Source organism: Tachysurus fulvidraco, chromosome 2 (genome assembly GCF_022655615.1).
Source record: "Tachysurus fulvidraco isolate hzauxx_2018 chromosome 2, HZAU_PFXX_2.0, whole genome shotgun sequence".
Classification (NCBI taxonomy): Eukaryota; Metazoa; Chordata; class Actinopteri; order Siluriformes; family Bagridae; genus Tachysurus; species Tachysurus fulvidraco.
Window position 1 is genome coordinate 25,480,457 of NC_062519.1, and position 12,869 is coordinate 25,493,325.

Genomic DNA, 12,869 nt, shown 5'->3' on the forward strand with positions numbered 1-12,869 from the left:
CAAGAAATTTGGTGCTCTTGACAATCTCTACAGATGATCCGTCGATGTTCAGCGGAGAGTGGTCGCTTTGTGCTCTTCTGAAGTCAACAACCGTCTCTTTAGAGTAAACTATCTCTATAAAGTAAACATTTTGCTTTACATCAAATAATCAAGTCTTAATTATAATTACAGACAAGAAAAAAGATAGCAAAAATAAAATAGAAGAATTGAAGAATTTGAGAAGAATTTGACTATGAGGAATCATGGAGACAAAAGTCTGTTGTTCACTTATTATTTTTGCAATGTGTCTGAGTGGGAGTGTACAACTGTAACACAAGACTTTTCTTGTACACAGGCTTAATGCACTCTTTATGCACATGCTAGTAAACCTGAAATTCCTTTAGTGTTTTAAATTCTCATTCTTACTTAGTGAGTCTTTTTCCACATATTAAATCAAAAAGAGTTTGGTTAATCACTTTACTTTACTTTTTACTATACTGGCAAGTTGACGATCCAAAGCTTCATATGCAAACAATGAAATTCCTTCCAAAACCCATTTCTCATGTTGGTGATGTATGTAGCTTTTAAGCAGCCGCCTCCCATTTTAACCGTTAAACATACCACAGGTTTACTAGGCTGAACCTGAAAATGGAAAAAATATGGAAATTAAGGAAGAGGAAGCTTACTTTGGTAAAATGCCAGAATAACTCAAAATTTTTTGCATACCTTAACTGAGTAGACTAAGTATGTGTAATAATATAACACCTTTTCTCTGTCAAACATTTTATCAAAAAGTGATTTTCCTACAACACACACTTTTGCTCTGGTTTTCAGCATAGGCAAACGAGTCTAAACGAAAACAGGAAAAGATCACGCAAGGGCATGGGTGGGGGCTGTAATCATGGCTTCCATTAGTTACCAGATGTCTTTATCACAATGTAGAAGAGAAAATAAAGCTCTTTGAATAGAGTCAGAGCAACCATTAGCTAGCAAAGAGGTGGGGATGGAAAAAAATAAACAACTCTTCCTGATCCGACAGTGCTGCATGCCACGAGACTGGCACTGTGTGGATCTACTCAAGCCTATAATCACACCCCAAGCAGCAGGACGCCAATCCTATCCAGAAGCCTGCAGCTCTGCTGTGTACTTTTTGTGTTCTTAAGCAAAGGGACAGAGGGAAAAGTGTAGCAAGGAAACCAGAATGACAGAGGTAAGTTCCTTTCCTTATACCTTGACTTGTGGCTGCGTAACATGACTCCTTTTACTGCCTGATTGCATGTTTTCAGTAGACTAAGGCCTCTGTGTAGGGAAAGCATTTCATGGACTAGATGAAATTCATATAATGAATATTAACATTAGGATGTTTGCTGTTTTGTGAACATGCGTAAACTATTTGTGTTTAACTAATGGAGAAAAAAGATAACTACTCAGCAGAAACCTCATATATCTGACCCATGTTTACACACTAATAAAGACAACAAGAACTAAGAATTAAGTATTTTTTCAAGAATTTGAGTATGGCAAGTACAGAAGCCGGAAGTGTGCTTTCAGGATGTGTGTTTCCTCTGTTTCCTTTGTTTAAGGGAGAAAGGCTGTACACTAACAGTAACACTTTCATCCACAAATATTTTTCTTCCACACACAGAAAAACGACAAAGACATTTAGTGTGTTTAGTTTCGTTGATGTTCCTGAAATCTGAAAGGTCAAATAACCTAACCTGAAAATCTTAGCAGTTTTAAACTTTGCATCTCCTTTACAAGTATTTTCCATCTTCACTTCTTAAGCTTAACCTTTAGTCCTTCAAATCATCGGTAAAAGCTCAGGTGGAAAAACACGGAAAAACACTGGCATCCTTTTTAAAGGATACTCCTTAAATAAATTTTCCTTCAATTTTACATTTTGGGCTGAATTGTTTACTTGATGTCTTGTTTGCAGATTCATATCAGTTTACATTTTGTAGATAAACAATAAAATAAACGTAACCATTTCACCTAGAAATAATACCGGGGCGATATATACTCCGATCAGCCATAACATTAAAACCACCCCCTGAATATTGTTTCACAAGCCATGGACTCCACTAGACCTCTAAATGTGTGCTGTGGTATCTGACACCAACAAGTTAGCTACACAGCTCCAGACACAGCAATCTCTGATGCACTATGTTACGACATACTTTCCATCATCGCCTTGATGAACTCTGTGTGATCAGATCAAGCAGGCCAGCCTTCATACCTCATGTACATCAGTGAGCTTTGGATGCCCATGATCTTGTCACCGGTTAACTGGTTGTCCTTTCTTGGACCAGAAACACACCACACAAGATGCTATTCTGGAGATGATCTTGTACCATCACAGTCACTCAGATCTTTACACTTGCCCAATTTTCCTGTTTCCATCATCTCAACTTTGAGAACTCACTGTTCACTCACTGTCTAATACATCCCAATTCTTGACATGTGTCAATGAACTGTTACCAAGTTCTTTATACAAAATCCAACATACTGTGTTCTTTTTTAATATAAAGAAAGTGATGTATTAATTTAACTGAGAAATGTGTCTTGTAGAAGACAGACAGTCTGGCGTGTGCTGAGTCAGAGCTGGCGCAGTGCGAGGCCGAGGTTGGGACTTTGCTTCAAATCATATCTGAGCTTAATGTGAAGATGAGTGCTCTGAAAATATCACGGTAAATGCACATTCTCACCTGTGTTTGTAAGAAAATGTTTGCATTGTGTACACACCTAAAAATTAATTTTATTTTCAGGGATCCAAGAGACTATGAGACACAGACTCAAGCCTGTGATCCAGTTTCAGAGCTGAAGCCCAGTCCCCTGGTACCACAGAGCAGCCCAGTGGCTCATAGAGGAACAGCATCTGTGCAATACTCAGAGAAATATGAAGGCAGGTTTTATTTCCACAACATCCCACCATCAGTTTCCCACCAACACTAAACTGGGTGCTACTTTAACTAGTCAGTGTATTTCACATGTTCCCATACTCTAGATTTGTCTCTTGAAGGAGAGCGTCATTTTTTCTCTCAAGGTTACTACATTCAGTGAATACACCGCTGTTGAATTCTCCAATTCTCCGTCAGATAATAACAGTTGGTAAATGATTCAAGGAAGTCAAGGTTTTCTATAGGAGATGTGTATTTTACAATTTTATTTAGACAAGTCTTTAGTGTTATTTCATTTTAGACATAAAGCCTTTTCTTTAATTGATATCTTCATGGGATCACGGGTTTTGCACGTCCTTGTTGACATGACAGGTCGACGTCTTTACCTCATTAACTTCAAGAGACCAGTGAGGAAATGGCTATTTATAGCCGCCATAACAAGCAATAACAGGAACTTGTTTCATGGATGTCCTGCAGCACAATGTGTTGGTCTGTAATTTAAAAAAATGCTGGCTTGCTGTGTCCTGATTTTTTCCCTGCAGAACAGCACACTAGCAATATCTAAAATTTCTTGTGTATTACATCCAGGTGAAAGCCATACATCATTCTTTCTGTTCACATAGAAAGACCCTGAATATTATTTGTATTATTTGTCATTATTCTGGATTATCCTTAATCTATCCCCAAGGTTTCTGTGAGAGAGAAAAGTAGGAAAAAACTCATCTCTATTTATAATTTATCTACAAAAGATATATAATAAGATATAAAAAGACATTTCGGACAGTGAGAGAAAATTGGAGATGATTTATAATCACTCTCCGGTGTAACCAGATGAGGATGGGCTACCTTTTCCTGTATCTCTAGTTCTCAGGGAATTTTTCCTCACCACCGTTACCACTGGCTTGTTCGTTTAAATTATAAATATATAAACATTTATATTTGAAAAGTTAGCATGTTAGATAGCAAGCTGCTTTGTGACAATGTGCTTTGTTGCTACACAAATAAAATGCAATTAAATTGAAACGTGAAATGAAAATGAAAGGCAGAAACAGCAGAAAAAATTGTTTTTATCCTTTAAAAAAAATCCTTTAGTTTTTTTATGACAAACAGACATCTCCGAAACAAGTTTTTATCAATTAAATAATTCTCTGTCATTTTGCCCTAAAGTGTATATACATTTGTTGCACTGAAACTGTAGGCATATAAATATGTACAACATGAGGTGAAGATCACAGTAATCTTTAAAGAACATAATCTATATTCCATAATCTTCATATTGCATTTATCACGTTTGGCCACAGAGTGCAGTGCAGAGCTATGGACAAAGCTCCAGGAGGTTTTGTTCACTCTGGAGTCATCTGCAGTCAGAGGGAGAAAGCTGGTCGCTCCCTATGTTCACGATGATCAAAAAGCTCAGGAGGAGCACATTTCTGCCGCGCGTAATACATGGGTTCATGCCACACAAGTAAAGTTCTACCTTTCTTGATTCTTACACCAAGCTCCAGTTTAAGAAAAGGTTCACTCCAAAAATGTACTAATGTTACTTATGCTCTGAATCCCTGCCACATGACTGCAGGTTACTTGTATAAAGTTACTAATTACAAATCACATTATATTTGGTCCCTAATTGCTTTTTGTGCTTAAGTACAGGATATCCTTTTTAATTAAACGCTCTATTTAACTGCTGTCTCAGATATTAGTAGAAATGGAGAGGGAGCTTGGAATCTCGTACCCATCTGCTTTACCTACTAAAGAGCGTCAAAATTATCAAAAAGAGGTTCTGTCACTGAGTAAACTCAACCGTAAACTGAGCAGCAGCCTGCAGAAATGTCAAGAAGAACAGAAGAAAATGGAAGAAACCATTTTGGAGATAGAGGAAGAGAAGAAAAGACTTCGAGAGAAGGTTATGCACTATGTTATAATCGTTATAATCAATCAATCCAAATGTTAATTTGCTTTGTTCCCCCTCATAACCCAAATATAGTAAACTAGCCTTTACTTGTTTTCTGTGCAACTTTTAATTGATTAGTTTTGAGCTGGAACTACAAAACATATCTTGTTGAGCAATATTACAAATGTCTAACAGTCTTTTAAATGCACCTCTTGGCAATAGTTGGATGAGCTGAAAAACAAATGGCTGATTACAGCTAGTTGTTCCCCTCCCAGAAGTCCATCCTTGTCCTTTAGTAGGACCCCAAGCCCTCGTTGGGCATCTCCTCCGTCTCCATCTCCAGCGTCTCCTCTTATCTCACGTAGAATGCCTATCTCACCCCTTGGCTCTCCATCCAGGCCACCAAGACCCAGTTCTGGCAACTCAGTTCTGGAAACTGAGACAGAGCATCTCCAGAGGTGAGTCGTGGATTTGGCATTTTTCCACACAAACTTTTCCAGTTAGATTTTTTTTCATACAATTGCAGAACTGATATGGGAACAGGACTCCCTCCTGGTTGATTCTGTTGCATAGAAATCTAGCATCATTAATAAATATATATATATACTATATGGTTTGGTGTAAAGGTCCTTGGAGAGACTGAAATCAAGAAACGAGCGTCTAACAGCAGCTCTAGAGAGACGAAAAAGCGAGTCAGAACAAATCAGCATGGCTCTTAGCCGCCACGAGGCCGACTGCTCGGCACTGCACATGGCCCTCACATACTGGTCAGTGTGACCTCTGCTTCGACACTGCATGTTGCAGCAAAAACTGATTTTACAAATGGTGTGTTGATGTAAGAAAATTCTCAATAAAGCTTCTTGGCATAACTTTATCTGAAAAACAAATGTTTATCAGTATTTGTATGCGGGAGTAACGAACAGATTTTTGATTGACAGTGAAGAATGTGAAGAGGCTTACAGTGAGCTGATGTGCTTGCATGAAGGCAGGAAAGGACAGAATGCTGTGTTAGCAGGTATCTTACACACATTATGTGTCGTGTTTCTCTCTCTCTCTCGCACACACACACATATATATATATAAGGTAGCACATATACACACACACACACACACACTCACACACACACACACACACACACACACACACACACACACACACACACACACACACACACACACACACACACACACATACACCTGTATATACTGTAAGGTAGCAAGAAACCCTAGCTAAATCACTGAATGTGAAAACTTCTGAAAACATCTTAAATTTCCAGTGAAGTATTTGGAAGTTACAGCGCTATTCATGAAATGTTCAATAAAAGATGGTGATGATGTAATAAAGTTTTGTTGCTGAATGGGATTTCTTCATCATTTCACATGATATTACACAAACCTACTGATGCAGAACAGACACATTTTTAAGAAGTAATAATAATAATAATAATAATAATAATAATAATAATAATAATAATAATAATAATAATACTTCTTTCCTTTCTTTCGTTCTAATTCCTCTTTTTATTTTCCTTCCCATTTCTTTTTACAGAGCAAGAACAAACTGCCCCAGAACAAACTGCCAATTTGAATACTGCTAATGAGGAGTCATCCTGTACAACAGTGAGCACTCAGAACAGGTCAAGGCCTTTCATTCTTCATATATTCATTATATATTGCAGTACAGTTTCTTATTTAGCCAAATGGTCAATTTGGAGGCAAAATGTCTGACTCTTTCACCTCTACTAAAACCAAATGTTTTTCTTTGTTCTTAGTTTGTCCTCAGAGGAATTTGAAGAAAAGACTAGAGTCATTCAGCAGAGGATTGGCCGTCTGAAGCAGGACAGGGCAGCAGTGTGTATTCCTCAGGAGACCAGGACAGGAGAAGGGAAGCTCAGCCCTGATACAGGCACACTGGCTGGAGCAAGAAGGCTAAGCTATCTGTCCTCAAACAACCCCAAAGAAGAGAAAACAGCCCTACTACATGAACTAGTCAATGCCAGGGTGAGCTAACATCATAATGTGTACTGTAAATTAAATATGGCTTAGATCCCAACAATTGGTGGAGTGCATGTTGTAAGACTGCATTTATATTTATGGCATTTGGCAGATACCCTTATCTAGAGAGACATACATTTTTTATCCCATTTAATACAGCTGAGCAATTGAGGGTTAAGGGCCTTTCTCAGGGGCCCAGCAGTAGCAGCTTGGTGTACTTGTGGTTTGAACTCACAACCTTTCGATCTGTAGTCCAACGCCTTAGCCACTGAGCTACCACATCCCCCCATCCAGATTGGTGGATAATGTTTTTATTCTCACACCTTCTCTTATTTTAATTACATTTTATTAAGCAAACCCATTCAAAATGTTTGCAGGCTTTGAGCTGATGTTTTTCTCATATCATTTAGCACATGATGTACAACTATTTTAATGTAAACATTTGTGCACCCGCTCATACAATTATTTGCTCAGCACTCATGTGGCAGGGAATCTGAGCATAATATCATGCAGATAGAGGTCAAGTGCTTCGGGTAATGTTCATGTAAGATGTGATCTTGTCTTTTATTTAGGTTGAGAATGAGCGTAAACTCTATTGTAAACCCATTCCCAATGTGTAACAGTACACACAGAAAGACAGATCAAGCTAGCTGGTTAATTCTAGATAGCTACCTAAAACACAAGCCCTTTTTGACAGAAAAAGGGGTTTCTTGGTTGTGAGCTCTCAGCTAAATCTAAAACAGAGTTTGCATTTCTGCATCTTGTGTAACTCTTGATGTTTTGAACAATTTTGAGGTAATGAGCTAATGAGGTAAGATTAGCTAGCAAGCTAGTTAAAAGACTGTAGGGAGAACAAACCACACACCTGGTCACTTTAAGTGTGTGTATTTAGTTTTGGTATTGATGCAAGTCGAATTGATTTATATTTTCTAGCGTTTTCACTACACTGGCTGCACTGATTTATGTGATTGTTTGTTCTAAGCATGGACATATTCATGATGTAAGACTTGTCTGGAAACCTCGTCCAAATCAAACAAGCAACTATAAATTAAATTACAAGACAATTACAATTTCTTTTTTTTGAGTACCAACAACTCACACAATAGCAATACATGCGTGAACTTAACACCCATATATTGTATTTTAATATAAAAGTCACAAGTCATAGTGTTGTTTTTTTTTTTATGCCTTATTTGTAGGAGGAGATGTCTGAGTTGCGGGAACTCATCAGGCTGAAGGAAAAGGAGCGGTGCTCTTTAGAGTTTACTTTTGTGGCCCATAGGTGTCATGGTTCAGCTGGGGCTGCCTTGGCACAGAGCCTGCGAGAGGAGCTGGAGGAAAGGAGTGCAGATCAACAGGTGCTTTTTTCCTGTCATGTGGCCTACTTAGCATTAGGGCATGACCAGATAATGCTCAAAACCTGCTCAAATACTCACTTTTGTATGCTTTTAAGTCTATGCTGTTGTGATAGATGCAGAATCAATTCACACACCCCGGTGTAAATGTCATGTTAACCTAACTGGAATGAAGACATTATAAGTGTGAGTCATGCAGTGATTAAATGCCAGGTTCTTTTCCACCATACGATAGAAGTAAAGAATCCCCTTTCAAAAGGGTCACAAAATTTGTGCAAACAAAGCCAAGAATGCTGCAGTTCTTTTGTGAAGCCAAATGCTTTTTGGCATCTGTACACTTTGATGGATTGACCTGAAAAGATAGGAACCTGGTGTGGAAACACTTCTACTGCTCACTGGACGTTTTTGTACCATTCTCTGCTTGGCTGATTGGTTAATTGCATGAATGAGCAAGAAATGTACATTGGAGTTTGGATTAGAGATTTCAAAGCTGTTCTGATTTGGAGCCCTTCTTCAGAGTTCCAAAAATGGCATGTTTATTTTTCAGAAGTAGTTTGGAGAAAACTGTTTCAAAATACTTTCCTAAAATAAAATTACTTCCCTAAATATGCCCATAAATAAGGTTTTGAAGTTGCCATATAATGTAAGAAAGATTTTTGACTGTTTTGATTGTGTCCATTTTAGTCCTGAATTTCTTTTCATGTCACCCTCAATAGTGGTGGATAATGTAGACACTTTTATAAGTATTACTGTTTCACCTAGCCTGCTATGGGCAAATGTTTCTGAGAACAATTCCAAAAAAACTAAAATTTCTTCAAACATATGTTTCAAACTAAATGATGATATCAAACCCATTTCTGCTCTCTGAGATGTCCCAAGTTTTTGTTTGCCACTAAAATCCAGTCTAAAGTTATCAAAAAGCCAACAGAGTCCTGACTCATTTTATATCAGACTTGCTGCAATAAAATAATGCATTAAATATACTGCATAAAATAATACTGATTTGAAAATATCTGTCAATCAGTCAATTTCCATTCTGCCGGTGGAACAGAACACCAATTGTACTGGTTAAAAGGATTTCTATTTGCTTCATGATAATATCAGGCTTGAAGAATGTGTTGGACTTCTGCTAGGCCCTCATCAGCATAATACAAAGTCCTGCACTATTTTACCAGGAAGTTTGTTTTTTAATTATAATCATAGAAAAAATATTGAGAACAAAAAGGCATTTTCAAATGGATGTGCTGAACACTGCAATTTAACATGAAGACTTCCGTTTCCTTCAGAGGATAGAGGAGTATCGGGCCAAGCTGGAGTGTGGAGAGTTAAATCCTGGGCCAAGGAATCATGCCATCATGAGAGAACTTCAGGCAGTGATTCAAAGGTGCAAAGCTTTTTTTTGTGACCCTGAATTAACATTGAAATCAGTGAATCGATTTTTTTAATTGAAATGCAGCATACAGTAGTATAGCTATCGATGTAATATTGCAATAACCATGAAGAGTAAATGTGAGTGAAAGTTTCTTATCTGTTTTCTTCTACAGGGAGCAGACCCTGAAGAGAAGAGTGACATCTTTACGAGAGTTGTTGGACACAGAGATGTTAGAATGCACCACACAAAGGAGAGTTAACAAGGAGGAAGTCGCCCGCCTCTTGTTCTTTCACAAGTACAGCACTATTGTTTATTTCACTTTTTATTTTGTTTCAACTGTTTTTTATTTCTGGTCAACTCAAATGGTCTGGCAGTCAGTGAAGAATCAGGGCTACTTTTTTAGGATTAAGCTTATGATTAGAGGATAGAGCATCAGGGGTAATGCTTAATGCTTCACAGAAATAGATGTAATCTGATTAAAGTTTCAGTTTTCGAGAAAGCTATATGTTATTCACTGCAGCAGATGTTCTTAAGCTACAGAATATATGAAAGAGATGAAAATGTAGTACGGTGCTCTAAATCTATTTTCATATTTGAACCGAACAAATGAGAATCATTAAATAGCAATAATACGTAGCTTCTATGTTGCAGATGATTTACATTACACCTTTACTGTAATGTAAGCTGGTACTTAGAGGTAGAATAAGATTAAATGGCAGGTTTGATGTAACCTGTTTTAACTTTTGTAATCATATGCCAGTGAATAATATGCAGCGTAATTGACTTTTATTTGTTTGTTTTTCATATACAGATGTAACACATTTTTATATCAAGCTGACATGAAACAGATTTTTGAGGATATACAGTAATTACACACACACACACACACACACACACACACACACACACACACACACACACACACACACACACACACACACACACACACACACACACACACACACACACACACACACACAGGTAAAGCACTGTATCGAAACTCCAAGTTATAAATGTTATGAGTCATGAACTGAAAGGTCTGGACTGCACAATGACAGAAGATTATGATTCTGAAAGGATTCTGAAAGGAGTTTGTAAAAGGAATAATTTTTGTAATGTGTGTGTCATATGATGTTAAAGGAATTTCAAGGTTCTCTGCGCTGCATTCAGGAAAACAAAGGAAACTGTTAACTTAAAAATCTAATGTTATTAAAAAAAACTGAGCTTCTGAAGGACTTTGGTGTTCATTGGCTGTGTGTTAAACTATTAAACTATTTTGCAAGCATTTTACTTTAAGGCAAAAGTAGTAGTCTTTCAAAAGGAGGATTTATATAAATAGAATTTATTATTTATATATTTCTTATTTGTTTCTCATTTTTCTCCAATAAAACTATAGCAGGCCACCACCTGGGCTATAAAACTATACATTTAGACTAAGACAAAACTAACTAAGCGAAGACTAGCTAAGCTATTTACCAATATCTTGTCTGGGAATTGTTTATTTTTGTCATTTAGATACGAACAAAACCACATTTTGTGATTAAATATGTGATTAAAATAATATCTGTCCCAGAGTAGAAATGTTAACATCATGGTCCCTGACAATGCATCAATTGATGATGCAGTATTAGTGTGATATTCTACAGGTGTAGTTGATAATGTTAGCATTTATGATAAAAGGAACCATTTTGATTTTCCATCAAAACTATTGCTTTAAATCTTAAAAAGTCTGATTGCAAACAAATGAATTTATCCGAGGCTTTCTTTTTCGCAGTAAAGCCATGAGTGCATGCAAGAACGCTCGCAAAAAACACCACGAGCAGCTGTGGAGGATCGAGCGACAAATGACAGCTATGCAGGAACGTCACGAGTCTCAACTGACTGAACTTAAGACCACGCTGGAGGCACTGAAGTGGAAGAAAGAGGAGACAGTGCTCTAAAAAAACATTTTATGAACTGGAATATAACTGCAATAAAAAAAAGAATTGAGCTTAATATTGTATGTAACTTAAGTTCCAGGAGGCACCTTAGATCAGTGGAGTTTATGACATTGTTTAGGTTGCAGTGAAAAGTTTCATTTAGGCATCTGAATGAAAGGAACGTTGCTAAATTATTTGCAAAGCAACGCCTTACATGTCCTTTAAACCTTTCGGTATAAACCACCCTAGAGATAATGAGTGGCCTTTTATTATTATTATTTTTATTTTTTTTACAAAACATGCTATTATTATTCAAATCATATAAGCTTGCTCATTTAAAGGTGCCTTTGTGGAACACTGTGATGAACAGATCACGAGAAAATGGGAGCAGTGTTTACCAAAGGTCATGTATTTTTCTGCATGCAAAAAACCGCGCTCCCTGCAATGATCTGGCCCTTCGCTCCTGTCAAACAAAAGATAAAAGACAAAAGAGGCTAAACTTAGAGGATCTCGGCTCTGCCATTTGTCTCCTCTTTTTACTAAGTCCACCTTTCTCAAGACTGCACGCTCCCAACCCCCAGCCTCAGGGCAGTCGGCCACAGCTGCGAATGCCAGTCAGAAGGTTGAGGCAAAGGTTGAGTGTCACACCCCCTGGGGTCAAAGGGCGGCCTGTACCGTTGTTGAAGCCTGTGAATGTAGGGGTTATGAGGCCATGCTTAACTGAGACTCTAGCCTGAACTAGAGATAAAGAAGATCAGAGGGATGGATGAACGAGTCTGCTGCATGTGCTGCACTGATCAGCGTAATGATAATGAATCCTGAGTACAGCAATTATTCTCAATCTTATATAACGATTTAAGGGGCTATACGATTATATAATATCAATATCATGATCAGTTATGTCACAGTGCACTTTTCTATGATCTTTTAATATAATAAAACTAAATAATAATAGATACAAACTGTAAGCAGCTGAGTGGATTTTTCCATTTTGGTTTTCAGATTTTTGTAGACTTCATGAAAAGACTTAAGACCTTTTCAGTTTCCTTTAATGCTACACTTTTTGTCTTAAGGTTTTATCATATCGTCCTATAGTTATATGCAAAAACATGAAAAATTTATATCAGATGTGGTCTCACAATCTGATCTATCTGATCTAAAGAGCAACCATGCAAACATGAGATGAGTTTTCTTAACTCAAGTGCCAATGTATCAGGTCCCCCCCAAACTAACATATGTTTTGTGCTTCACACTACAGACTATTTTGCTAAGGAATGAGCCTGCCATAAATAGCAAACAAGTGAGTGAAATGAAAACCAGTGGTGGGAAAACAAGGTGCCATAAAGCTCAAGCATCTGTTGACTGTGATGACGATGGTGATGCTCTGATGCCTGGGAAAAATACTCTGTGTCGGAGAACAGTGACAGAGCCTGTCAATCACAGGCTGCAGAATGGATTAAT

General features: G+C 37.5%; 1 protein-coding gene across 1 annotated transcript; it reads left to right on the plus strand.

Annotated features, from left to right (window-relative positions):
* Nucleotides 1–849: 849 nt before the first annotated feature.
* On the plus strand, nt 850–11,663 carry ushbp1 (Usher syndrome 1C binding protein 1). The gene is made up of 14 exons (XM_027170115.2): nt 850–1,189; nt 2,548–2,666; nt 2,745–2,881; nt 4,178–4,341; nt 4,570–4,779; nt 4,990–5,225; nt 5,394–5,534; nt 5,706–5,782; nt 6,317–6,404; nt 6,540–6,768; nt 7,962–8,120; nt 9,404–9,501; nt 9,662–9,784; nt 11,264–11,663. The coding sequence occupies exons 1-14, from the start codon at nt 1,181–1,183 to the stop codon at nt 11,427–11,429; spliced, it is 1,956 nt and encodes a 651-aa protein (XP_027025916.2). The 5' UTR covers nt 850–1,180; the 3' UTR covers nt 11,430–11,663.
* The last annotated feature ends 1,206 nt before the right edge of the window (nt 11,664–12,869 follow it).

Excerpts from the sequence above, each read along its gene's own strand:
- ushbp1 (XM_027170115.2), top strand. Across the intron at positions 5,226-5,393 it reads GAGACAGAGCATCTCCAGAG|GTCCTTGGAGAGACTGAAAT; the intron begins GTGAGTCGTGGA and ends TTTGGTGTAAAG. Across the intron at positions 9,502-9,661 it reads CTTCAGGCAGTGATTCAAAG|GGAGCAGACCCTGAAGAGAA; the intron begins GTGCAAAGCTTT and ends TTTCTTCTACAG.